This window comes from Rhea americana, unplaced genomic scaffold (assembly GCF_003343005.1).
Source record: "Rhea americana isolate MKP2758 unplaced genomic scaffold, rheAme1 scaffold_441, whole genome shotgun sequence".
Lineage (NCBI taxonomy): Eukaryota > Metazoa > Chordata > Aves > Rheiformes > Rheidae > Rhea > Rhea americana.
Window position 1 is genome coordinate 325407 of NW_028186581.1, and position 24844 is coordinate 350250.

General features: G+C 42.1%; 1 protein-coding gene across 2 annotated transcripts; it reads right to left on the minus strand.

Annotated features, from left to right (window-relative positions):
- Window positions 1-10422: 10422 nt before the first annotated feature.
- MTHFSD (methenyltetrahydrofolate synthetase domain containing) lies at window positions 10423-24745 on the minus strand. Of its 2 annotated transcripts, XM_085315909.1 has the most exons (6): window positions 24638-24745; window positions 23346-23425; window positions 22508-22598; window positions 21541-21653; window positions 21202-21327; window positions 10423-11969 (listed from the first exon to the last, which is right to left on the minus strand). In XM_085315909.1, exons 1-6 carry the CDS (start codon window positions 24651-24653, stop codon window positions 11439-11441), a joined length of 957 nt encoding a protein of 318 aa, XP_085172035.1. In that variant the 5' UTR covers window positions 24654-24745; the 3' UTR covers window positions 10423-11438. The 2 variants fall into 2 exon arrangements, with proteins under 2 accessions (XP_085172035.1, XP_085172036.1); XM_085315910.1 differs by lacking the exons at window positions 22508-22598; window positions 23346-23425.
- Window positions 24746-24844: the final 99 nt, after the last annotated feature.

A 24844-nucleotide genomic window follows, 5' to 3' on the forward strand; every position in this document is an offset into this window, starting at 1 on the left:
TGTACGTTTGTCCCTAAGGAAAAAAAATCAAACCAAAATAAAACATGTATGTTATTTGTACATGGGCTTCACGATTGTATGAGCAGCAAATAAACGAGCATGCGGTGTAATACGCGTAATGATATATCTGAGGAGTGTGTGGCCGCCCGGCTGCGGCCGGGCCGCGGAGAGGGCTCCGCGGCGCGCTGCTTGCGCGGGGGAGCCGGGAGGCCCCGGCCGCGCCGCTCCGCTGCTGTCAGCGCTGGAAATCTTCGTGCGACAATTTCCCATGTCGGTGCGGGCCCGCGGGGGCCTCTGTTGCTCTTGGCTGCTGCCGCCGACAGGTCCCGTGTCCCCGGCGATGCCGTTCGCCGCCCAGAAATATTTCAAGTGATAATAACAAGACGGAGAAGGGAGGAAAATCTGAGGCGATTATTACATTATTTTCCCGAGGAGAAACTGAAAGGCGATTTTTGACAGCTCGGCCTGCCTTTTACTTGGAGATAGCACATGTCGCTGGAGAAAAACAGCGACTCGGCTCCTCTTCTCTCTTTCTCCTCCATCCCAGGCAGGCTATATAGCTATATTTTTTAAGCCAGCCCGTGTCCCGCACCCTACCCCGAGGCGAAGCCGTCGGGTTCAAACCCAGCACCGCGGGGAATAAAATAAAATAAAATAAAATAAAATAAAATAAAATAAAATAAAATAAAATAAAATAAAATAAACGCCGAAGAGGGAGTAAAAAGCAATTCAGCTGCCGGTGGTGGGGCTCGGGCGAGCCCGGCTCGGCCCCGGCGCTGCCCGGGACCGAGCGAGGGAGCATTAAAACCTTCCTCAGGTTTTGTGTCGGGATAAAATAAACGCCAGCAGGTAAGTGGGAGCTGGCACAACTTGTGTAAAATTCGGCGCCGCTGGGTTCGAGAAGAATAAATACGCGGCGTACGCACACYGCAATCGGGAAAGAGGGCCAGGCAGCGGGCGAACGCGCCCCGCTCCTCTGAGAAATGGGCTGTTTGCTACAAGGTTTGGTTTTGTTTGGGCTGATAAAAGATACTACCATACCCTGCAAATCTTGGCTTTAATAACTTCCTTAGACCAATACGCTTTCATCAATGTTCGCACTATAAATACATGCACGTACATTAAAATAGTTGCCTATGAATTAATTTGCTTATTTGCTTGTGTATTTCTATCTTTGCATATAGCTAATAGGAAAACTAGGTTACTGCGCAGTAATTAGCCCAGCTGTGTGTAATCAGCTTAACTGGAAGCAATGTTAGGTGATAACCAAAAAAGAAAAGCTTTCTAATTATTTTCTTTCTTTCTAATTATTTTCTAATTATTCTTCTAATTAGGGTGAGTGGCAAAGGCTGTAGGGAGGGACGTCCTCAGAGGTTTTTTTAAGAGTAGATCTGTACGGGTCAAAGGTAACTAACCTACAGCATTTACTGGGGATTTCCTGGTGTCCTTGTTTCTATGGCTTTGTGGATTCATCCTTCTCTGCATCTGTTGGAGGTGAGCCATGTTGTTACCATCTTTTTAAAGTGCAAGCTAAGGCCTGAGCTTTTGCTCCTGAAGTGCATATCTGTGCGAGGTGTGKCTGAGATAAAGGTCTGGAGGTTAGGAGTTCAGTCTCTACCAAGTGGTTCTTCCTTCCTTCCTTGAAATCTCACTATTGCTTCTAAGATTCGTTTTCAGCCCTTAGATTCATTTTGGACCTGCTTGTTTGCATCCACAATCAATCACCTGAAATTTTGGGCTCCTAGAGAGCTTGGAAAGTGAAGGTAGACACCTTGCAAGCCTCGGGACTAGCCCGAGAGAGGCTTGATATCTGTTCCCCAACAAAGGTTTGCATGATTCATTTTTCTCCTTCCCCTTGGTTTCTCCCTCTCTGTGCTGCCAAACCTGGAAAAACAGAACCACCACATACCGTGGACGCCACATATTCCTCAAGCCAGTGAGCGCAGTCTAAACAGACAGTTCTCCATCTCAGACACCTACATCAGGGAGGACAGGATGAAACCCTGCAGCTGCCCCTAGCTCTGAGACCCTGTTCTGTACAGGACAGAACTGCTTTTGCCTTGGATTTGTTGTCCCATGCAATGGTGAAAAGCAAGCTGCTGTCACAGCTGGTTCCTTTGCACAAACTCTGCTTGTACGTTTAAGTGATCAGCTGGACTTGTGTAAGGGGCAAGGAGAAATTGGTTTGCTCAGAAACCCTGTATTTGCTCATGCAACAGCCTCCCCCTTGCCAAAATCTAACCCCCGGCCAGTTGACGTAGCTAGATTCAGTATCAGTGATCTACCCTCTGCTCCTGCTTGCCTGCTTGCTGATCAATAGATGATCTAGCAGCAGAGTTATCTCTGTTTTGGGCACTTCTCCCGTAGGAAGTGGTCTCTCATTGTAGATGCCCTTTAGGGGCCTATAGGCTTTCTATAGGGCTTTTGCTCTGATATTTTAGCTGAGCAACAGCCTTATGGAAAACTCATAGGAATTTATAGCGAGAAATAGGGCCTAGTACATCCGCCTGTATTTGGTTTGGGATGCACCTACGCTCAGGGGACCAGCAAGCACGTTGTACATGCTTGGCCTTCCAGAGKGATACAAACACCAGACTGCGACAAAACGCTTGTCGGCCAGGCACGTTGGTAGCCGTGCYGTTTCCCTCCGCGGTTTGCGCTAGCTCACCCCCAGGCTCGCGGCGTTTCCGCCCAGCCCCACAGGACCGCCAGGCAGCTGCAGCGCTCCCTCCTGCTCTTTCACCTTGCCCTTGTGTCCACACGGGATTTTGATTGATGGGGGGCGCACAGGGGCGTCCTCACGGGGGGCAGTGTGAGATAGCGCAGCTGGAGCGCGGGGCTCGCTCTTGAAGGGCAGAAAGCCCTGCGGAGTGGTAGGGCGCCGGGGGCCCGCAGCTCCTCCTGCACCTTTCCTGCCCAGCCTTWACCGGGCTCGCTCCGGCACCGGGCGCGGGGAGGACCCGGGACCGGGGCCGCGCCGGGCCGGGCCGGGCCGCGCCGTTCCCTTGGCGGCAGCGCCACCTGCTGCCCGCCCGCGGCCGCGCTGCTGCTCCCCGTCCGCAGGGCCATTTATTACTGTTATTATTATTATTTTGGTTCAGTGTGTTCTCAAAGTTGGGCTGCTTCCTGCCGTTTTCGGCGGCAGATAGTGTTCGACGTGTTGGGATAGGTTTTAAAAGTTATTTTTTTGTTTTGTTTTGCTGCATTTCCTCTTGCCCTTGGTGCATCTTTGAATTTAGCATTGAAATGTTGATGGTCGAAAATATCGGATGGGTGTAGCTTGTAGATGCCTCTGGATCAGCCCCGTTCTACGCTCAGCGTGTATACTGCCCTGGTGGGGTGGCTGCGGGTGCTTATTGTGGGACATTGCAAAGTCTAGTTATGAAACAGATACTTAGCACATGATGCATGAAGATGGTTATCCAGACTAGCAGAAAACTAGCTACTTTAGAGACCTTGCTGATGGAAACAGATACCTGTAATCTTAAATGGCTATTTGGAAAACCTAAATTTTGAATTTGGTCTCTACTCTTAGCATGTAAAGGCTTAAATCCATCAAAATAATTAGATGCCTGACTTCTCCCTGGAATCCAGGAAGTTTGGGCTGTATGTACTTTGTACCTATGTACCTTGATGGATCCGAGCCACAGTTCTTTTCACTTTTGATTGATAAGATATTTTGACTGCTCTGTCACTGAAATGCTCTTAGGAGACAATATCCAAATGCATGTTTGCTTCCCTGCATGTTTTTTAAGAATAACTGCTGTGTGACAGCAACTTCGGCAGGAAATTTGGGGTGCTCCTGCAGGCTTGCATTKGACTGTGAACAGTATTTTCACATCTGTGGCCTTTGCCACAGGGAATCATCCGCAGGGACACAGTACATGATGCAGGTGAGCGTGAGAGCTGGCTGGCTAGAAGGGAAAGGCCTAATGAGCAAGAGACACCTAAAGTGCTAACAGCAGCTCTGAAATGATGAGCTGATGTTACTCATAAAAACAATTATCAGATTGGCTCAAGAAGTGAGGAAAAACATGCAGCTCAATTGTTTTTTAATTAGATTTTTACTGCCAATAATTCATCCTGCTCCATCAGAAACTAAAATCAAAATGTTAATTATAACAGAGGGAACAAAGCTTGTTATTGATCTTCTGGAGTCGAGATCTATTTACACAGACTTGTAAAAGGTGCTTGAGACTAATTCCCTGTTGTCACAGGACATGGTGACCTATCAAAATACTGATAAATTTATTAACTCCAATCTTAAAATAAGCTAAATGTTTCTGAGGACAATACAGTGCCTTTGGGAAATTTCGTTGAGGTAGATTGCTGCATAGTAAACACGAACCTCCTCTTTTCAGATAATTCTTACAGATTCTCTGAGTGATCCCAAGAAGCCTGAGGACCATAGGTTGAAATTCACTGTCACAGGGATAGGTGTCAGCAAACTCCCTCCATCTCTGCTTGATCATGGAATGAGATGCTGGGACACTGGCAGTCCCATCTCACTTCAGTAGTTACGTTGGCATAAATATATGTGCCTGAACATAGTAACTTCTTTATTTAAATCAGTTGAAAGAACCCAAATGCTACAGAAACTGCAATTCTGTGGCTCAGCTCAACTTCGGGCTAATTACTAAAAAAAATAAGCAAACACACCTGGGAAAGCAAGATGTCAGACCCTGGAAAGCTTTGCAGTGACTTACAGTACCAGGAGTTCACTTGGAGAAGGAATTGCTAAAGCAACCATGTTCCTGCACRGTGGTAAAGACAAGACCCTGCAGATCAACTGCCTGAGTAATCATTTCCATCAGAGAAATGGAAACACCACTGTTTGGAGTCTAAGCAGTGCAAGTGCCTGGAAACATTTCGAAAACACGATATCCCTTTGGGAAAACAGCAAGCATTAATCTTGTCCAAAAGATTAACTTCATTCTAACAGATCACTGAAAACTACTGGGGAGTGACAGCAATGACTACATTAATGCCTTGAAATGTAGAGGCAGCATTTCATGACATTTCCTTCCCTTTCCTTTCTTTTCCTCCATCTAGTACCTCTGTTTGTCTTATTCCTACATGGTGGAAAAAAAATCACCCTAGTTCAGCCGCGTATGTTCTCACATGGGGTGACGGGTGGGCTGTGGCACACTTCTATGTGATTTGCTAGGCCTCTGGAGGGGGCCTCTCTTTGGAAAAGCAGCCCAGTTTCACATCACGTGTCTTTTCTGAGAGACCTGTGATTTATGTCCTCGGACTGAGAAGAGACTTGCAGCTGGGTCACTTGATCAGAAGGCTTTTCTGGAGCATGGAGGTCCATTCATTCGTGTGCTGCCCAGCCACAGTACAGCACAGTGGCCTCCACTGCCATGGATCAGGCTGGCTGCCTCTGGCAGGTGGGTGGAAGCAGAGGGTCACAGGATGACAGTGACGCTGCCACACTACCGAAGAGCAACAAGATGCCCAGCTGAGAGACCAGGTACCTGTCACATAGAAAAGTCCAAAGGGCACTTCCAGTCCCTTTTCCCCAGCTGGTTTGCAAAGTGCTGGAAATCACCGGTTGCATCTAGTCTATATTGGCAGTTATCTCCACATCTGTGAAGTGTGGTTGTTACCARGGCCACTGTAAAGATTGACTAGATAGGTCCATATCCTGAGATCGTTTCTCCCAGTGACTTCGATGGGATGCCCAGCCCAGAACAATGGCAGGATACATGACCCTAAACATTTCTGCAGTGCTTTGAAAGATGAAAAGGAGTGACTTCTGTACCTATGTCAGTGGAGGGGCCCGCAAACATTTCATGATGTTTATAGCAGAAGTTGCGGACATTGCACATGAAAACATGGGAAATGGTGCACTCTTCTTGTAGAGAGATTACATTTTATAGATGGCAATGAGGAAATAAAAGCATTCATAGCCCTATGTGAAGCAGGCTGTTGTGTATGTTTGCCTGACTAGTATGGCCACAGTCGCAGATGTTTCCTCCATAGCCAGGACTGCCGTATGGGGCTGTTCCTTCTCAGAAACTGGAATGAGTGCATTCACAGCACATGCTTTTCCTCCCTCTTCTCTGCCCTTGCTGTAGCTGTAGAGAAAAATGCAGTGCCAATGATGGATTTTTTTTTAATGGAAACATTCTCCTAAAAAAATTTGTTCCTCCCTTTGGAGCACTAGAAGATGATGAAATAAAAAAATGACGGGACTTCAAGCCAATATTTAACCATGCCTTTCCACAGATACTTTACTAGTTTCCAATGATAATGAGCTAAATCCTCTGTCCTCAAAGAGTGATTTCTGAGAGGGGATCGGGGAATAATGTGAATGGAGGCACTGGAGGGCTGGATGGAGACTTGCTTCTGTGAAACAGGACCCAACTTTACTGTCTTCCCACTCCAAAGTTGAGATTTTTTTTTCTCCCTCTCCATGGAAGCAAAAAATCTGACTTTTGTCACTCAGAGCAACTCAGACTACACAGCAACCCAGCTTGTTTACTAATTGCTGTTTCTTTGGTGGATTGAAGCTGTGTGGCCTTGTCATTATTCCAGGAAACACATGGACATAGCTGTCTGAAGGAAAACTCTAATGACTGTACAGTTTTCAGTGCTGAGTGGCAGTTAGCCACCTCGCTTTTATTGTTAGCAGATTACAATGTTGCCTCACTGTTCTGTGCCACACACTATGCTGTGACTAGTATCCACCAAGAAATCTACTCCAAAGTGACCATGTTCTAAAACCAGTCATTTGACACTGTTTTCTCCTAGCATCTTCCACAAATGGGGATAAAAGAGGGTGAGTAGAGGGGCAAAATGGTTCTAGAAAACACATACATATGATGTAACACCTAGGGTGGCTGYGCTCTGTATTCTCTTAGCTGCTTTGAAAGTCAAGCTGACCAGCCTCAGGAGTTGCTCAGCATCTTTCTCCCCTGAACCCTCAAAAGGAGGGACATGCAATAACATCGTAACTTGTTTGTGCCATGAAAGGAGCTGGAAAGAATGCATCAAACCACATGACAAACTAGGACATCAGGCTGCACAGAGAATAGAAAGACCTCATTTTTAATTACTTCTGAACAAAGTTGGCTCAGAAGAGTATTTCCCATTGTACTGCTGAACTTTTGTCTCATCACATACCAGTGAAATGCAGGCTTTTCTGTTGTTGCAAGTGAATTAAAATCAACTCTGTTAGGGATCACTGAATTTCCTATTAAATGCAGCTCACCATATCACAAGCATTTTTAACTTCTCTACAGTGCCCAGGCCCTTCTTTGTCATCTTGGATGTTTTTATTATGACAGTCTTAAGAAGCAAGGATGTCCCACCATCCAGAAAGAGACTAGGGACTCAGTCCTTAAAGATATTTTTCCCCCATTGCTCTGGGCATAAGGGGTCACAGAAAGCCAATTAGAGAGTTGGCTTGAAGCACTGAGGCCTCCGAAGTTTTAGGCTAGTGCTTCAGTCATGCCAATAAACAGGTGAAGTATGGACAAGTATCTGCCTGAGATGAGGCACAAAGTAGTCATGCATCTCTAGCCAAGTTCAACCTAGGCTCTAGCTGCAGAAAGACAAATGCAACTGGCATAAAAGGCAGAATTATCACTACAGTAAAAGTTCTCATCTATAAAATCTGTTAATTTAGACTCTAAATTCTTCAGRGTGTTGACTTTCTAGTTTGGTTGTTGGTAAAGTATCTTGTGTTGTCTTAGTCAGGGCCAGAGTAAAACACAAGCAGGCTTCAGTTCCTAGTTTCATCATGAGATCAGAGTCTAAGGATTCACTAAGTCTTACATTTCAGTTGTGTGGATTCAGAGAAAAGTCATAAAGTGACTTGTATATAACTGATGTCTTCCTGAGCGTGCAGAGAGGCTGAAACAATAGATCTAAGAGATGCAAACTGCCCCATTCACTTTTTTTTTTTTTTTTCCCCTCCAAAATCTGCTGTCTTCCCCCAAGTAGGAACTTGGTCAGGCCACAGGAAAAAATCCACATCACACAGCTAACAAGTTAGAAAGCAAAGTAGTAGTGTGCCTCAGGCAGTCTTGCATTATTTAATTAAGGGACAATTTAGCATCTTGCATTGAAATGTCTTTTAGCTAAAGATGAGCAACTTTACAAAAAACCAGTAAGGGCCTCATTCTTGCCACAGCTTCCCTTACTGTCCAAGGCAAAAATCTCACTGACTTTAAAGTGTGCAGGRTCAAAATCCTACTAAATGTGTTAATAGACAATGTATTTGAGAAAGTATGAGATACACCGTTTTCCTCACAGGTAAGCTTATAGACCCAGCTTTGATGCAAAATGAAAATACTTAGGTTCTTACAAAGTCACATTTTATTTTCATTGTGGGTCACAGCAACCTGTATGTGGCATAATATTCTTTACGGTTTGTTATCTTTAAAAAGGACATGGTATGTTCTTAAGTCACATTTGCTAAGAGAAAAATTCTACCGAAACTAAAGCAGGCTGACATAAATGAGTAGGTCAAAGTAATGATTGTAGGGCAGCCTAACCTGATTTCTAAGGACTACTGTTTTGTGTTCGTGTGACTTCACAACTTTTTGATACTAACTTTACACAAAGGCTCTGAACCCTGGAGAACTTTGTGTAGCTTCAGGCTTTATCTTCAACAGCTGCCTGTACTAATTCCTTTCCTGAAGCTTGCTGCTCTTGAAGCAGAGATGACAGAAATAAACTTGTACCTGCACCTCAGTTGCTACTGATTAGCTGAAGCTGCTGACACAGATGGGTTTGCAACAGGCTGTCAAAGTGACCTGGAGCAGCTGCTATCTTGAATTAAGAACTTTTAATGACTTCAAGATGGCAAGGCCCAAAGGATATTACATTTGTTAATAACCCAAATCAAAAATGACTCGCTTAAGTCGAGAAGACAGTATTATAGCAACATCATCATCTTTCCCAACCATGCAAAATGCTAATGAATAGTCTGTTAACTTAAGTTTGTGGTAATTATTTTTTCTTCTTCTTCTTTTTTTTTTCTGAAGCTGCTAACCATACTTACGTACCTCTGTCTAGTTAGTATCTTTCCATTAACATGATTTGGAGTGTTAATTGGCTATTGTGAAAATAACAAGGTATTACTTATCACTGTGAAATCTGGCCTTGCAACACACAAGAAGAAAAAGAATGGAAGAAAAATACAGAGATCAGTCTACTTGCAGATAGAGCTAGCATCACTCATGTTATGGGTTGAACATGGAACCAAAACTGCAGAGAGGAAAAAGCATCAAAGAGAAACTAAATGGAACATTYATGGTGCATGATAATCTTACATTAGCAGAAGACAGAGAAGGCCAGAATTAATTTCTGTTTCATTGCTTTTGGAGGTCAGCTGATCTTTAATTGTGTGTTGTGGTTTCTGTCAATCATAAAACAGACTTGCTACAGTACTAGGATTAACATGAAAAAAAATGCTAGAGTACTTTCAAATATGTATTAACATATAAATGCAAACCACTTCTCACTTATAAATTTCTTAGTTGTTCCTCAGTTAAAAACACAAAATCATTTTTCTCCCCTGTGGTTAATAGTGGTTATTCTTATCTGTACTGAAACTTCAGGAAAGGAARTAAGTCAGTGTGAGGAATTCCTGCAAATGTGACCAGAGTAGGCTGGTTCAATCTGTAATACAACAGGGGAAGTTTGAGATGATGGAAGTTTTCATTGGCAGCGTAACTACTTTTGAACTGCTAAGGTCACACTTGGGCATCTTCACCAAAGCAAGCAGTATTATAAGAGTCAAAAAATACCAGGTGATCATGTTACTTTATTTGCAGCCATTTGGAGGGAAAAGGGGTGATCTCTCTCTCTCTCTCTCTCTCTCTTTTTTTTTTTTTTTTGGTGCATTTTTTTGGGCTTTTCCTTTCTCCATTTTAAGCTTATGATATAATGAGTCTGTTCAAGCGGTAATATAACCCAACTCTTAGCCTTGAAGTGCACAACTGCTGAAATAAGATAGAGGACTCTACAGTGCTTATGTTTGAATTCAAACTAAGTGGTATTGAAAGTAATTTTGAACTGGAAGAAAAGAGAGCATTTGAGAACACAGCACTATTTCTTGAGAAGGTTCTCCTTTGTTGACCTTACAAGAAGTTGAAGCAATGCTTTCCTTGAGCCGCTGTGCCCAGAGCACATGATAACGCTGAGAACATTTTATTTAATACTGTACGAAATGTCTGACCCTTGAGGCATAATAACGTGCTTAAAATATACTTAACAGTACCCTCTGACTAAAAAAAAAGTTTCCAACTTGTACTTAAAAAAAAATCCATTTAGATGCTTATTTTGACTATGTGCCCAGCATCAATGGCAAAAGTGCTTCTGTTTAGAAAGGATGGTTCAGCCAAAATTCAACTTGTTTTTCAGGAATAGGGAACTGAAGAAAAAAATAATAAAAACCATACCAAATAAATCATCATTCTGCTTTATTCTGTAAGTGAATAATCATGTGTGTGCAAGTCTTACTGTTCAAGCTAGTGCTTCCCTATAAAGTAAACTTTCTGGTACTTGCTCTCTCTAACACGCACCACTCTGATGCTGTGGGTGCAGAAAGACCACCCTGSTGGTCACAAAGGCACAAGAAGAATAAGCTTTGCTACTCTCTCCAGCAACTTTTCAAACAACTCAGTACCTGACTAGTTTTGACCATGGTCCATCTGCTTTTCATTTCTGCTACAACCTACATTAATGTAATTTCACCAAGGCAATGGAGTTGCACCGAATTATAAAAGACAACAATCAGAAATATTTAGCTTATAATTCTATGTATCCATGAAAGAGGCACCTAAAGTGTTTTGGGGAAARGGGAGAGAATAAAATCAGTATTTGCTTTCATCTCCTAGTCTGAAATAAGATGTACAAGATAAAGTGTTTAGAGAGAGCTGAATTAAGGCAAGATCCCTGAGAAGGGGGCTACACTCCTTATGTTAAAAGAAAAAAAAAAATTGAAAACTTCTAAAAGGCAAGACCTGTTTCTTAGCAAGCAAGACTATAATCYTTGAAACACAGTCGCTGCCTTTTAAACTCACAGGTATAGATTTGCACGTATACTCTGTAGATGCCACTACATGCAGCTGCACACAGCTGCCAGAGGGCATGTTTTATCCAGGCTTAACAAACACAACAGCAAAGCAACCCAATGCCAAYGGAAAAGGAAAGCACAAAGTGTGGGTACTTTGTGGATAACTGTTTAGAGGCATGGCCCCCTCTGTCATCCATCTTTGTAAATACCTTTTGCATATACTACTGCAGGAATTAATTAGGCAGGCAAGTCAGCTGTGATATCTATGCCTYGTTTGTTTGAGGCAAAGTTGGTTTTGCACTTCATTGTTCAACCTGTAGAAAATCAGAGGATGTACTAATAGCCTTGAAAACTTAGGTTGGCTTCTCACAAAACAATAAAAAACTCACCTATTTTTTTCCCTCTACTCATATTCATTTTTGACTATTGATTTCCCCTTGACTTGCCCTTTGTTTCTCTGATTCTTGGCTAGCTCAACTCGCAAAATATTGCCCCTGAGGCTCAAGCCTTTCAAAGAGGATACAGCATTCTCTGCAGTTGCTTTATCCTTGTAATTGAGAAAAGCCCTGTGCTGTGCTCCTTGCCAATTCAGTCGTAAAGGAGTTGCATGGAATTCCCTTAAAGCACACTTCAGCTCGCTCACTCTTGTAGTGGGAGGTATATTCCCCACATAAACAGTAGTAAGCATGCCAGATTCCTCTAATCTGGGACTTAAAGAATCGCTTTCAACATATTGTTGTCCTATTTGAGCTGAGCCAGTTGCAGCCTGCGGTCTTGTATTTTCAGCGATTGCCTTCTCATTTAACACCGCTGGTTTGCTGGCATTTGCCAAGTCTGGATGTTCGTCTTTGAGGGTAACATCTTTGCCTGCCTGTTCCTCTCTGTATCGAAGACTCTTTAGGATGGGAATTTTTTCCAGCATCTCATAGCTGACCTAAAAAAAAAAAAATTAAATTGAATTTTCTCTCCTTCCAAAGAAACAAAAGGACTATCAGGACTAGTTTGTACCATAAAAAYGGGAACCTTATTATATTGTTGCCATTCGGAGTGCCAAAGCATTCAAAATGTTACTAATTGCTGGCCTTAGTCTGGAGTTGCTTCCTAAGCAAACACTGTAGGACAATAAACAAACATTAGTTATTCTAATTATGCAAACTGCTCAATGTAGATCCATCAGGAAAATCAAAATCAAACTCAGAGCTGTTAGATTTTTGACATTTATTTATCAGGGTGCATTCAGATTTGCATTCTCACTGTTACCATTTAATATTTGCTTTGACTGAGGGCCTGTGATCCTGCCCTGGCAAAATTTTACGCGCCAGCAATCCATCAGGCACTTCTTTCTGCAGACCTCCTTGCTTTCTTTCCCCTTAAAACAGGATATCCCATAGGCTGGGTCATACAATGGAGAGGGACTGTGGCGTTAGTCAGCAGCTGGGGAGCGTGCCTTCTGGCAGGGCTCCTACGAGCGTGGGACCAACTGGAGGCACGCTCTCCGGTTGTGCCACATCACTGCAGTTTCCCTTCTTGCCCTTTGACCTCATATACCCCCTGCAGCTGCTCATCAGAGCCCACATCAGTCTGCTGTATGGTATCACGGAGTGGAAAAGTGCCCTGACACTATACTTCAAAACCGTGAACCCCCTACCCTTCCACTAGCCCCAGGTCATAAGCAGCTTTTCTGGAAGGGCTCTTCCTCTCAAGAGCTGAACCCTATCAATCTCAGGCATGAGATGCCCCAGGCTGCACTCAGTGACTGACAGGAAACTCAATGGTTCCCCAGCTAATGTGATCTAACTCTTGGCTTGCAGACTGCAGTTGGAAAGAGGAATAATTCATACTTGGCTGCTGGACAAGCAGAACATCTATCAACGTAAGACCCAATTCTTAAATTTAGCGAGCAAAATAGAACACAGGGAAGAGATGCTCAAGCTAGCAGCCCATGCAGTGTGAGCAACCCACTCTAACAGAGTACTGCACTCGAACTTACAAGCCACAACTCTCAGCAGGCTGTACCAAAATACAAGCACACTCAGGCTAGAATATGTTTGCAGATCTCTCAGCTCAGATCTCTCTTCTCAGACCCCTCAAATTCCTCACTTTACAAATACAGTTAGGCTGCACCACATAGTGTATAAAATTTAATGATCTTCAGGGAAAGGTGCTCATTTCTAAAAGTGACTGGAGTAAACTGGAAAAGAGTGTCCAGGCAATAGTAGACCRAAGCAAAAGAAAAGCCAGTCAAGAGAAGTTTCTTAAAGGTTCCCAGGACTCTTCTCCCAAGGAGCAAACAAGCCAGCTTTCTTTCAGGCTGAAAAAAAACCCCAAACAACAACAACAACAAAAAAACAACAAAAAAAAAATTACATCAAGTCCAGCCTAGCTCCATCTTGTTAATGTAAGATCAAACAACAAATAGAGCTAACCAGCACGGGCAGAGTCTGCCACTATTCTGCTACACTGCAGAACCAGAGTCAGTGTGTTTGGGATCAGACCCTTTAAACAAGCAGACTTGATTGAGAAGAATTTCTATACAAAACTGGCCTGATCTGGCAGCCAGTACAGAGAGACAAGGACTTCCACTGGGATCCTTAGCGCTCTGAAAGGTATATGCCATTTTCAGATTTTGAAGAGTTATTCCTCTATGGACTCTTAGATTGATTTGGGTTCCTCAACCAAGAATTCGGACTGCTATGTCTGACAGCAAACTCCCCTTCCCTGGGCAATACAACACCAAGCCAATGGCTGAAGCCATCTTACTTTGTTTTTACTGGCCAACAATTAGGAACATTTGTTGTCCTCTGTCAAATTTCTATGTGAAATGTAAGCTCTATGCTAATTAAATCAAACAGGAAAAACATTTTTTCTATTCTCATGCAACTAATCACTCCTGGATCCAAAACACAACCTCAACCTATTACCAAGTATATTTACAGTTCCTTTCATTCCCAAATTAAACTTAGTTCCTGACATGCAGACTGGGTGTTTATTTTGAAAGATCGACGCTACCAAGGGCAAGCCCTCATCACTTTGTAGATTACAGGACTCAATGAGATGAACACTGAGAGGCCAATCAAACKCCAGTCCTTCAAGGACAAACTGAGGAGATGATGTAGGCAGGCCAGAGGCCAGCACACTCTCTAACAGAGATTTCAACTGGCCAGGCTTCAACATGGCCTCGCTTCTCAGTGAAGTGACCAGCAGTCTCTGGCACTAAAATTAACAGAGCTCTTGGAGCTACTGTTCCAGGCTCCCTGCAAACTCAGAAAGATGCAGTTGCAATCATAGAATCAGTAAGATTGGAAGGGACCTCTGGAAATCATCTAGTTCAACGTCCCTGCTCAGGAGGGGCACCTAGCGCATGTTAGGCAGGGTTGCATCCAGGCGGGCCTTGAAKATCTCCAGAGAAGGAGACTCCACAACCTCTCTGGGCAACCTGTGCCAGTGCTCTGTCACTCTCACAGGGAAGAAATTCCCCCTCACGGTCAGGCAGAACTTCCTGTGGTTCAATTTCTGCCCGTTCCCTCTTGTCCTGTCACACGGGACAAATGAAAAGAGTTTGTCCCCATCCCCTTGACACTCTCCCTTCAGGTACTTATCCACATTGATAAGATCCCCCCTCAGTCTTCTCTTCTCCAGGCTGAAGAGGCCCAGCTCTCGCAGCCGTTCCTCACAGGGCAGGTGCTCCAGCCCTCTGATCATCCTTGTAGCCCTACACTGGACTCTCTCCAGTAGCTCCATGTCTCTCTCATACTGGGGAGCCCACAASTGGACACAGTACTCGAGGTGAGGCCTCACCAGGGCTGAGTAGAGGGGCAGGATAACCTCCCTCGACCTGCTGGCAACAGTCTTCCTAATGCAGCCCAGGAGACCATTGGCCTTCTTGGCCACAAGGGCACATTGCTGGCTTATGGTCAACTTGTCATCCACCAGCAATCCCAGGTCCTTCTCTGCAGAGCTGCTCTCCAGAAGGTCAGCCCCCAGCATGTACTGGTGCCTAGGGTTAGTTTTCACTAGGTGCAGGACCCTGCACTTGCCCTTGCTGAACCTCAGGAGGTTCCTCTCTGACCAACTCTCCAGCCTGTCCAGGTCTCTCTGAATGGCAGTACAGCTCTCTGGTGTACCAGCCTCTCCTCCCAGCTTGGTATGATTGGCAAACTTGCTGAGGCGGCRCTGGCCCCTCATCCAAGTAATTGATGAGTAAGTTGAACAGGATGGGATCCAGTACTGAGCCCTGTGGGATGCCATTAGCCACAGGCCTCCATCTAGACTCCACACCGCTGATGGTCTTTCAGCCAGTTCTCAATCCACCTCACTGTCCACTCGTCTAACCCACACTTCCTGAGCTTATCTAGGAGGATGTTATGGGAGACAGTGTCAAAGAACACAATAGGATATGTGTATCCATAAGGCCTATTAACTAGTTATCTATCAAACTGGAAGTTCTGATCATTAAGCAAGACCACAAAGTGAAGTTAATCATTACCTGAAATTCATCCCCTGTGTATAGATACTAATAAGTACAATATCAAAGAAATGAAAGCAATTGATCTGGCACTCAGACTTGTCTGTATTAGAAAACATTCTGAAAAAAAAAAAAAAACACAGAACAACAAAGAAAATCTATATGAGCAAGTTCTGACACTGTCAACAGGCATCCCTCTGACAGGGAAAGAGGCAGAGGATTTACCATAAAGGCATTGTTTCTTCACTGGGGTCTAGGACAATCTTTCAGCTGAGTCAAAGCTTTCAAACCCTTCTCTATCGTCTCCCCTAACTCTTATGTGAGGCAAAGGCAGAAACAGGAATTTCAGAGTACCAATTCAACAAACCAATTCACCACCTTTTTGGGGCTGTAGGAGGTGGAAGACAAAAGGGCAAAGGGGGCAGTGGGTGGCTCAGGAGGGGAAAGAGTTTGCTCTGCTCAGTTGCAAAATACCAAACAAAAGAACTCTTCTGTGGTAGTACAATATGTTGCTAATTACAATCATGCAAAAGTTTGTCTTGTGAGCTGGAGAGGATTGCAATGATTTATTTCCATGTGGAGAATGTCCAAAGTTATTCCTCCTCTCTTTCAAATAAGCTGCACGTTTCTTGGTCTTGTGCTGGCTGGTCACTCCTCCCTAGCCTTGCATAGTGATTAAAGCTAAGCCAGGATCTAGGGGACTTGGGTTCTACCACAACGCTTGTTGATCTCATTATGGAGACCTGGGTAACCCAGYGACTGAGGCTTCTCCTTTTGCTCCCCTCCCACTCCTATAAAGTTAGAGCCAAACCATTTACTGATGTTTGTAAACTTTATATTGAGTGCTGTGATGTAGTTAAATGATTGGCTTTGACAGTGAAGCCAGCTGAAGAAGTTTCCTATTATCCCTCAACCATCAATTACCAGTCCAGTTCCATATTTCAGCCCTCTGGGGCTGGCCAACACAAAAGTACTTGCGGATCTGTGCTATAAACTCAGCAACTGAARTGATTCAGGTTAAAAATAACTCCACCAAAAGGCAATTAATCATTTAACAATCCTGGCTTGTCCCTGCCATAGCTTGGGGAAAGAGGACAGCAGGGTAGATGAATTCTTCTGGCACACACTTACCAAGCTATGGGAAAGGAGCTGAGAAGGGAAATGTGGCCCCTTTCTGACAGAAACCTGAAGAAAACAAAGTCTGGGTTACTAACTGCCAATACAAACCTCCTAGCACTTAACCCTGAGCATCCACTCTTATAACACCTGATTTGGTCCCAAAACCATGCAGAGGCAGATGGACTTTTGCAGCATCTCTGCTGGAACATCAAGAGCTTTCTTCAACCTCTGTTATTCCAGAACAGTGAACATAGCCACTTTCAATATTTTTCTGAGGAAAATGAAAGATCTGTTTATCCTCTGACAGAATGAGTAATGCTGACCCCTGATACAGTGCAGGCCAAGCCAAATACCACTTTGATTTCCCTGGCAGCAAAGGCGGTGCAGTTTTGATGTACAGCAGATGCAAGAAGGACAGTTATAGAATAGAGAGCATGCTAGATCTGCTATTAAATTCTGCTTCACCAAGCTATTGACCCGTGAGCCCAAACGAATATTAGGAAATATGGTTCAGGATGGAGACAGATACTGCTGCCCTGGGTGGGGCTGAGGGTGCTGTGGGGGAGGACTGAGAAGGAGACCTAAGAGTCTCTAGCAGAGCAGATCCAGCAGCCCTTTCGAGTCCTAAGGCTAGTAAGGTGAAAGAGTTTGAACGATGCATCCTTGCCCACCCTGGAGGACGTCTGACCCTAGACTCCTTAAAAGGCCTCCAGAACGGAGTCCACTTCTTGTGCTGTGCCCTTAAGCAGCTGCTTGTTTCAATGAGCACTGAGTTCACGAGAGTTTAAAACGGTGGCACAGACAAAGCCAAGACAGCTAGGACAGGCTAGTGCCGTCACACATTTTATCATTCATTTGCACAAAATGTCCAAATATGTGCACGCAATGCAAGGGCATATTTCTGGGAGTTGGCAGCCCATAAAGTTTGCTGGTGTCCCTCAGGAGAAAGCAACTTATGCAACCCACATTTGGAATCCATCAGCAAAAGCTGCCTCCATGGGCTCTATAGCAAGGGTCAGATTTACAAAGGTGTTGAGATATTTAAGCACACATGGAAGCACTCCCTGATTGTGCCATCCCTCCAAAAAAGCCACGGCTAAACTGATAATAATTTACTWCTTATGGCCAAGCTGTGTCCGTGCTAGAGGTTCTGCCAACTTGGGTGTGCGATTTTTCTGAGCCTTGAAATAATATTATTTTATTTTCCAAATATTCTAGCACAGACCTGGATCAAAAGCTGATGACTGTTAGGTATTGCCTCTGCCATCAGATACTAAACTCATTCAGCATTACATGCTCCCAGTTTGTTTCATTTTGGGAAAAATCTTCTCCTGCTTCTATTAAATTCTCAGCAAAAGAATGATTCAAACAAACAAACAAACAAAAGCAAAAAGAAAAAACCACAAACCCCCACACAGAAGGAAATGCTTGCTAGATTCTAGGTTTTTTTCCACCAGCTACTCATTTCCCTCTCCATGACCCCAAATATTTTAATGAATCTGTATAGTTTCAAAATAAGCACAGCACAAAATAACTTCATAATTGTGACAAACATAATAGACAGTGTCACAGATAAATATCACAGCTACCCATACAAAATACTAAATGAGAAAGTAAGTCGCTTCATGAATTTAGAGTTCCCAGAAACAATGGGTTAGATTTTTAAGAGAGATGAAGCCAAATAATTCTCCATTGGCATCCAGATAAATTAGCCAAGTTTTCCAGCATACTCAATTCTTAGAAGCTTTTGCTCTCCTCCAAAAATATTTACTGATTTTTGAAACCCTGAACTCAGATGCAGAAGACTTCTCCCCTCACACACTCCAGTGTTACCTTCATAATTAGAAGTGTTTCTAGAGCACCTAGTACTGATTTTGATAATGCTTCTTTGACATCAGTAATATTTTATTTCTGATAAAATAGCTATTTTACTTGGAAGTCAGCTTTACTTGGATTCAGCTTTTCTGGGCTAAAAATTGTAACAGGCAATTCACATCTTCCTGTTTTTGAAAAAAGCATACTACCTTGAGAGCATGGAATAATTCAGCTGCAAATTCTGCACTGAGGGTACCTGAAAGGAAGCAACTGAGGGCAAATCATATCAGTTACCCCAAGAGCTGTAAATTAGTTATTATCAGAGTAATACCTATTTCCACTTATCTCCATATCTGACTCACTGCTTCATTCTTACATAACAACCAAATGTACTCCAAGAAAATACAGTGCCTCTTTGAGCACAGAAATTCAGCCTGAAGTTGTACATTTTTTTTTGCTGCTTAAGTATCTTTTGACCTCTTGTGAGCTGAAAACAGAACACATGTATAGATGGCTATAAGTCCTAATGGTTTCACAGAAAGCACATCCCTTAGAACAACGCTTAGTAGTAATCCCATGTTTGCAAACTTCTTTAATTTAAGCTCTTAAACCATTCTCTTGCTTGACCTAGTCATGTTCCTCATGGATGAGCTTTTCTGCAATGTATTTTACATACCACACATCTAACAATGCAGTTAAGCTACCTTCTGTTGACAAAACACCTTATTCACAAGTGGAGTACTTATTTACTCACTGTCTCTTAGTTCATTTAATTTTGCTCTGAGGAACAGGAATGCAATAGCAAAGCCAGGATTCAAAGGAAAAAGGGATGTAGCAACAGGCATGAAAAGCCCATAGACAAGCATTTAAATAGCAAGAATCAAATTCTGCATTTTTAACACCTTGACTATTAACTAGACCTCCCACTTTCAAGACTCTCTGTGAAGCAGCTGATCACAGGTACTTCTACAACCACAAACAAAACATACACAAGTTGCTCAGTTCCCYGTGAAAGAACAATGCAAGCTCTTTCTTCTTCATATATATAAGATACTTGGTTCTTGTTTCAAAGCAATGGAAACATAATGATTATCCCAGCTTTGAGTAGTAGTTCTCCAGTGTTCCTAGCTAATCGCATCAAGCCCCGGGGAACRGTCAAAAGCTGGATCCTCTGATTTTCTGATGTTAAAACAAAGTTCAAATATTTAAATAAAGGCTCAATCATGTAACATGTTCTAGTCTTGCAGAGAACTTCAGGAAATTCAGTGAGAGCTGTATTTTTCAGACAACGCTCACAAATGTAGAAATCACTATAGAAGAAAAGCTTCATCACAACACACAAACTTTTAAAAACCCGTGCGTCTCAAGCTTTAGATATGACTCAACTAAACATCTACTTAAGCTTTWAATGTAAGCACAAAGGGGTTGTCATAAGCTTGTGAAGTATTTACGAAGCATATGTCACATCAATCTTGAATTTTTCTCTGAAAAGCAAAGAAATGCAAAGATAACAGTGAATGCAATACATTGCTTGGGAACTGACTGACTTTTCAGGAGTGGCACAAGCTACACAAAGATTAAAGGACCCTGCAAGAGGGCGTGTATTCCTCACACCTTTGAAAAATGTAGCTAGTAAAGGGAAGCAGAAGGGAGAAGAAAAAAGTGTTAGCAAGGTCATTCACTGAGACTGAATTCTGACACTAAGAAAGACAGAGTGTGATCAAAAGTATGTTGGCAAGATGCATGGGGCACAAGGGGTAAGTGTTCAAAACAATTACTTTCAGTAATATTCTAAAAAAATATGATTCAAAAATAATTCAATGGAAAAAATGCACTAGTACAGACAGACAGATTTTATTTTTATATTTTTAACCTCAAATCCTCAACCACAGTCAGGATAAAATACTCTCCCACCATTGGGATAAAAATAGTACTGGCTAGAATTGTTTGTTGTAGATACATTACCTTAACAAATTTAACTCTTTTTACTGTTTGTTAAGCGCTTGCCAAACAACTCCTGATTTCCCTAGAAGTATTCACTAATACTTCCCTAGTGGTTTCTGCAAGACAATGGTAAATTATTCCTCTTTATAGTGCTCATACTGTTCATGGTTCAATCATGACCAAACAATAATTAAATAATTAAAATGAAATGATTAATCAAGTGTACCAAGTCAGTATGCCTCCATTTGAAAGTGAGCTCCAGCCACAAATAATGCATCATTTGAAAGTAAATCCTATATATTCACTATGCATACAGCAATGTACCAGCCACCAGGTCATGTTTTTCTTACAGAAACGGAGCAGCACATATTCCCTCATTCCACAGCCTAATGCCATAAAGTTATCCTTATGGTACTGTCTTCATCAAATGAAGAGAACAAAGTTTAATCAGCTTTCAGGAATAGGACATGTAAGGCAAGGCAGCCACTCAGCTTCCACAGACTGTTATACCACAAATGACTACAAGACTACGTCTATCTTAAAATCCAYAGACAATGTTTTCTGTGACTCTCGCACTATAATCCATTTGATGTATCAACCTCAGCTTCAAAAAAACATACTCTTCCTCTTCACTATTACCACTGACAAACAGCTGAACATAAAATCTTGTTTYTCAGTTTCATCTGCCAAAAAATTTGTTCCTTTTTCAAGTATTTCCAAAAGTAGAAAAGTAATCTTCCCCACGGAATTACTGAAGAAAAAAAATGGGGACTTATCAACAGAACTTTGGTACCAGTAAGCCACCTTTAGCAGAATAACTTGCCTTATGCCATATTATTCCCTGTGGTTTCAATCGTTTGCAGTTAGTCTTGATAGTTCTTGTTGGAGTGAGTATATAATCCACTGTTAAATCATGATCATCAAGAAGCTCTTCTGCTATGTCAACAACCTACAAGGAACAAGAAATATAGTAAGTAGTTAAAAACAGAATTCACTAAATTGTGCATCATTCCTGATGCCTTGCAACACAGCAAAATCTCTCACTGATAGTGCAAACAAAGATGCTATGCCAAAACCAGCTGGGTTTCCTCTTCMGATGGATTGCTGAGTAGTACACAATTCTGAATCTTTAAAACTCTTCAGAGTGAGTATTTTAACTTACCTGGCAGTCATGCACAATAGTAATTACAGGTGTATCCTTCTGAACTGCACCCATTGACACCATCATTGCATATTCCATGTCTGCATAACCTTCCCCTTTTCCAATTCTCCAGCCTAAAGCAAAAGTGAATAGTGATAGTAAACACAGAATAGCAGAGTGGAAAGGATGGTTCTGTCAAAAGCATGTGACTAAATTAAACAGTCTGCAACAGATAAATGAAGCATGGAGTTGTAACTTGGGAGAATTTCAGATTGGCTTCTGTTCACTGAACACACCTTTCCTTAGGATTAGCACTGAAATTAAAAAAAAGAATATCACTTTCAATGAATACCTGAAGGATCCCAGCAGCCTGCAACTCAGGACAAATTTGTGAGGAAAACAAAACTGATCCTATTTGGTTAAAATTGAAGCCTATTTACCAGCCTTAATTAGAACCATCTACTCATGTCAAATATGCATTAACCTTTTATGGACAAAAAGGAGGCTGGGTAACAGACAAAAAGGATTTTATTTCTAGGTAATGGATAAAGTTGACAGAAAAACATTCTACTACTAGCTGGTCTATAAAATAGTAGAAAGTGCAATTTTTTCCCCAAATTGGTACGGAATCAGCAACTGCAACACCTATCCTTTTACACTTCCCTTCTCTAACAGAGGAGRTCCTCTGAACAAAGAGCCCTCCTTGCTCACACCATGCTTGCCTGAGAAGTTCTACTGAAAGCCAGAACACTGGCCTGCAGGCTCTAAACCACACTGTTGCCTGCCCACCACATCTTGGTGGCATTGTTGTGAAGCAGGCACTGATTCTTCCTGACTGGACTGAAATCAATAACTTGTCACACAGAAGAGACTAAACTCAAGACAATGATCCAGTTCCAAAGATGTTCAGGCTTGCCAAAAGGAACACTGAAATTTATGAATCACAGCTTAGTGCTCTCCTTCTGAAAAGTTTATGGGACTACCATACCTTTTTCAGAGACAGCCACTGATCCTACAACCACCAAGTCCACTCGTGCTTTCCCATCAAGACCTATAGGCACACTGTATTCTTTTACACCCTGCAATCAAAACATAATTTTAGGATTGTAGAGTGCTGAACCTCCCAACTAGTGAGACAGAAATCAAGAATATTCTGATAAATCCAAGTAGTTCCCCAAGTTTCAAGGTGTGTAACTTGGCTATATATGGAAGAAACATTTCTGAAGTTATCCTCTAGGGAATCCTAGAATACATTTTCTACTACAGTGATGAAAATTTTGGCACACTTCAGAGAGTGCTATTCAGAGAGTATATGGGCATTTTTGCGAGCAAGATTATTTCTTTAAGACTGTAAGCTCTGAGTTCGAAACCCTAGACTGGGCATCTATTTTTGAAAATGATGGCAAGCAAAATCAATTGGGTGATAGTCATAAAATGTAGGTTCSTCTCCCTGAGGATCTTGTGTGCTGCAAATTCCTAATTTAATTCTTACGTACAAACCCTGAAGCTCAGTTTAGACACAGGCAAACACAGCATAAAGATGTTAAGCTGCTTGTTTGAAGTTAYAGAAAATGCTTTGCTGAAGCACAACCAGGAACACAAACTGAATTGCCGTTTCACGTCATATCCACTGTACTGTCAGATTCTCTGCACGTGTATCATTAAATGCATCTTCCAAAGCTGCCTACATGCTCCCCAACAATTTGAGGGGTGACCATCATTCAGGATGTGCCACTGTCAAGCTAAGCTATCTTTGCTGAAACCACCTAAGACACTAACGAATGGAAAAACACACTGTTCCTGGCAAAGGGAAAGAAAAGCCTTACCCAGTCTCCTCTTCCTTTCCAGCCCCCCCCCTTTTCTTCCCTTTCAGGATCCTCTTCAAAGAATACTTTCTRCTCAAATTCTGTACAAAAGTGTAGAAATTAAACTGTTTCACTTCAGCTTCCAAACTTTAAGGTTTCAGAATTAAAAAAAAAAAAAATCTGTAGATTTATTTTATGACTCTTAAYACAGGTGATGTAAATCATCCTCACACCAACTCAATCTTGTCCTAACTTAATCTTCGCAATAAAAGGACAAATATTTTCAACTTAGAGCACAAAAGCAAAAAAATCAATAATTTGTGGCTGACTCACTTTATCAGAGTAATACTCACTACCCACTTCACAGCAACGTTGTCAGAATTGTTTGTATAATGCTTTGTAAATACAAATTGCTAATAGCATTTATTCATTAGTATGCYTGCCTGGGGGGGTGGGGGGGAAACAGACACATAGTGGCAAGATCACAGAGGAGATATGAGGCCCGAGCAGGTCAAAAGAAAGGTCTCTTTCAAAAGCACTCTTCATCCCTGAAAAGCTTAATTAGTTAATGACCTTAATGAGCTTCTTTGTTCTATTAACAATTACCATCCATTTACAGTCCTTAACTGAATACAGGATTACTGCAGGAAGTTCACTGCTTTCAGCTGGAGAAAATGAATAGTAGAACTTCATTTTGTAGAACTTTTATTCTTACATCGAATACAAGATGCACTTAAAATAATGCAGAATTCTTTGCCAAATGAGTTTAACTATACAGTTTGACATTTTAACACCAGAGGGCAGCAACACACCACAGAAAACAGCTGTGTAAGCAGCATTGCTACTCCTTAATTGAAGTAAATGACAGAATTAATGTTTCTTTAGACTTAGGATTCTAAAATAACTGATCTTTCCTATACAGTACATTTAATATTTTATCGATCAGATTAGGCAAAAAACTATGCACGCTAAAATACTTTTCCTTCTATAATTCACCAGCTGAAAACTGCAGAAGAAAATAGAAGTAATATTTACTAGAAGCTTAAAGATTTAGGTCATCCATAAAAGTTGCTCATAATGTTCCAAAAACATTCACTAAATACARATATTATCGTACTAATAAATAAAATAATGCTGAAAAATACTGTGTGACAATTTAAATACTAGCAAAAAATTGTTCACAGTGGATGTATACACAAAATAGGAATAACACATTAGTAGAACAATATTTCATATTTCAACTTTACTTAGAGTGCCTTAATTCAACACACTTTTAAGTATTAATTCAGACCTCCCCCATTTTTTATTCCTACTTGAGATGTAGCACATATCCGTAGAATCTCCTTAGTTGCACCTGAAGGTGGAACAATCTTATTAAACAGCCCAGTTCTCAAACGTGGTGTTGGAACCAACAGAGTCTTCCTTGCCTGTGTAATAACAGAAGTTATCACATTACAAAGAGTAAACTCATCTTACACCAAATATATCGGGGGTGGGGGGGAAAGGAGGAAGTTGATTGT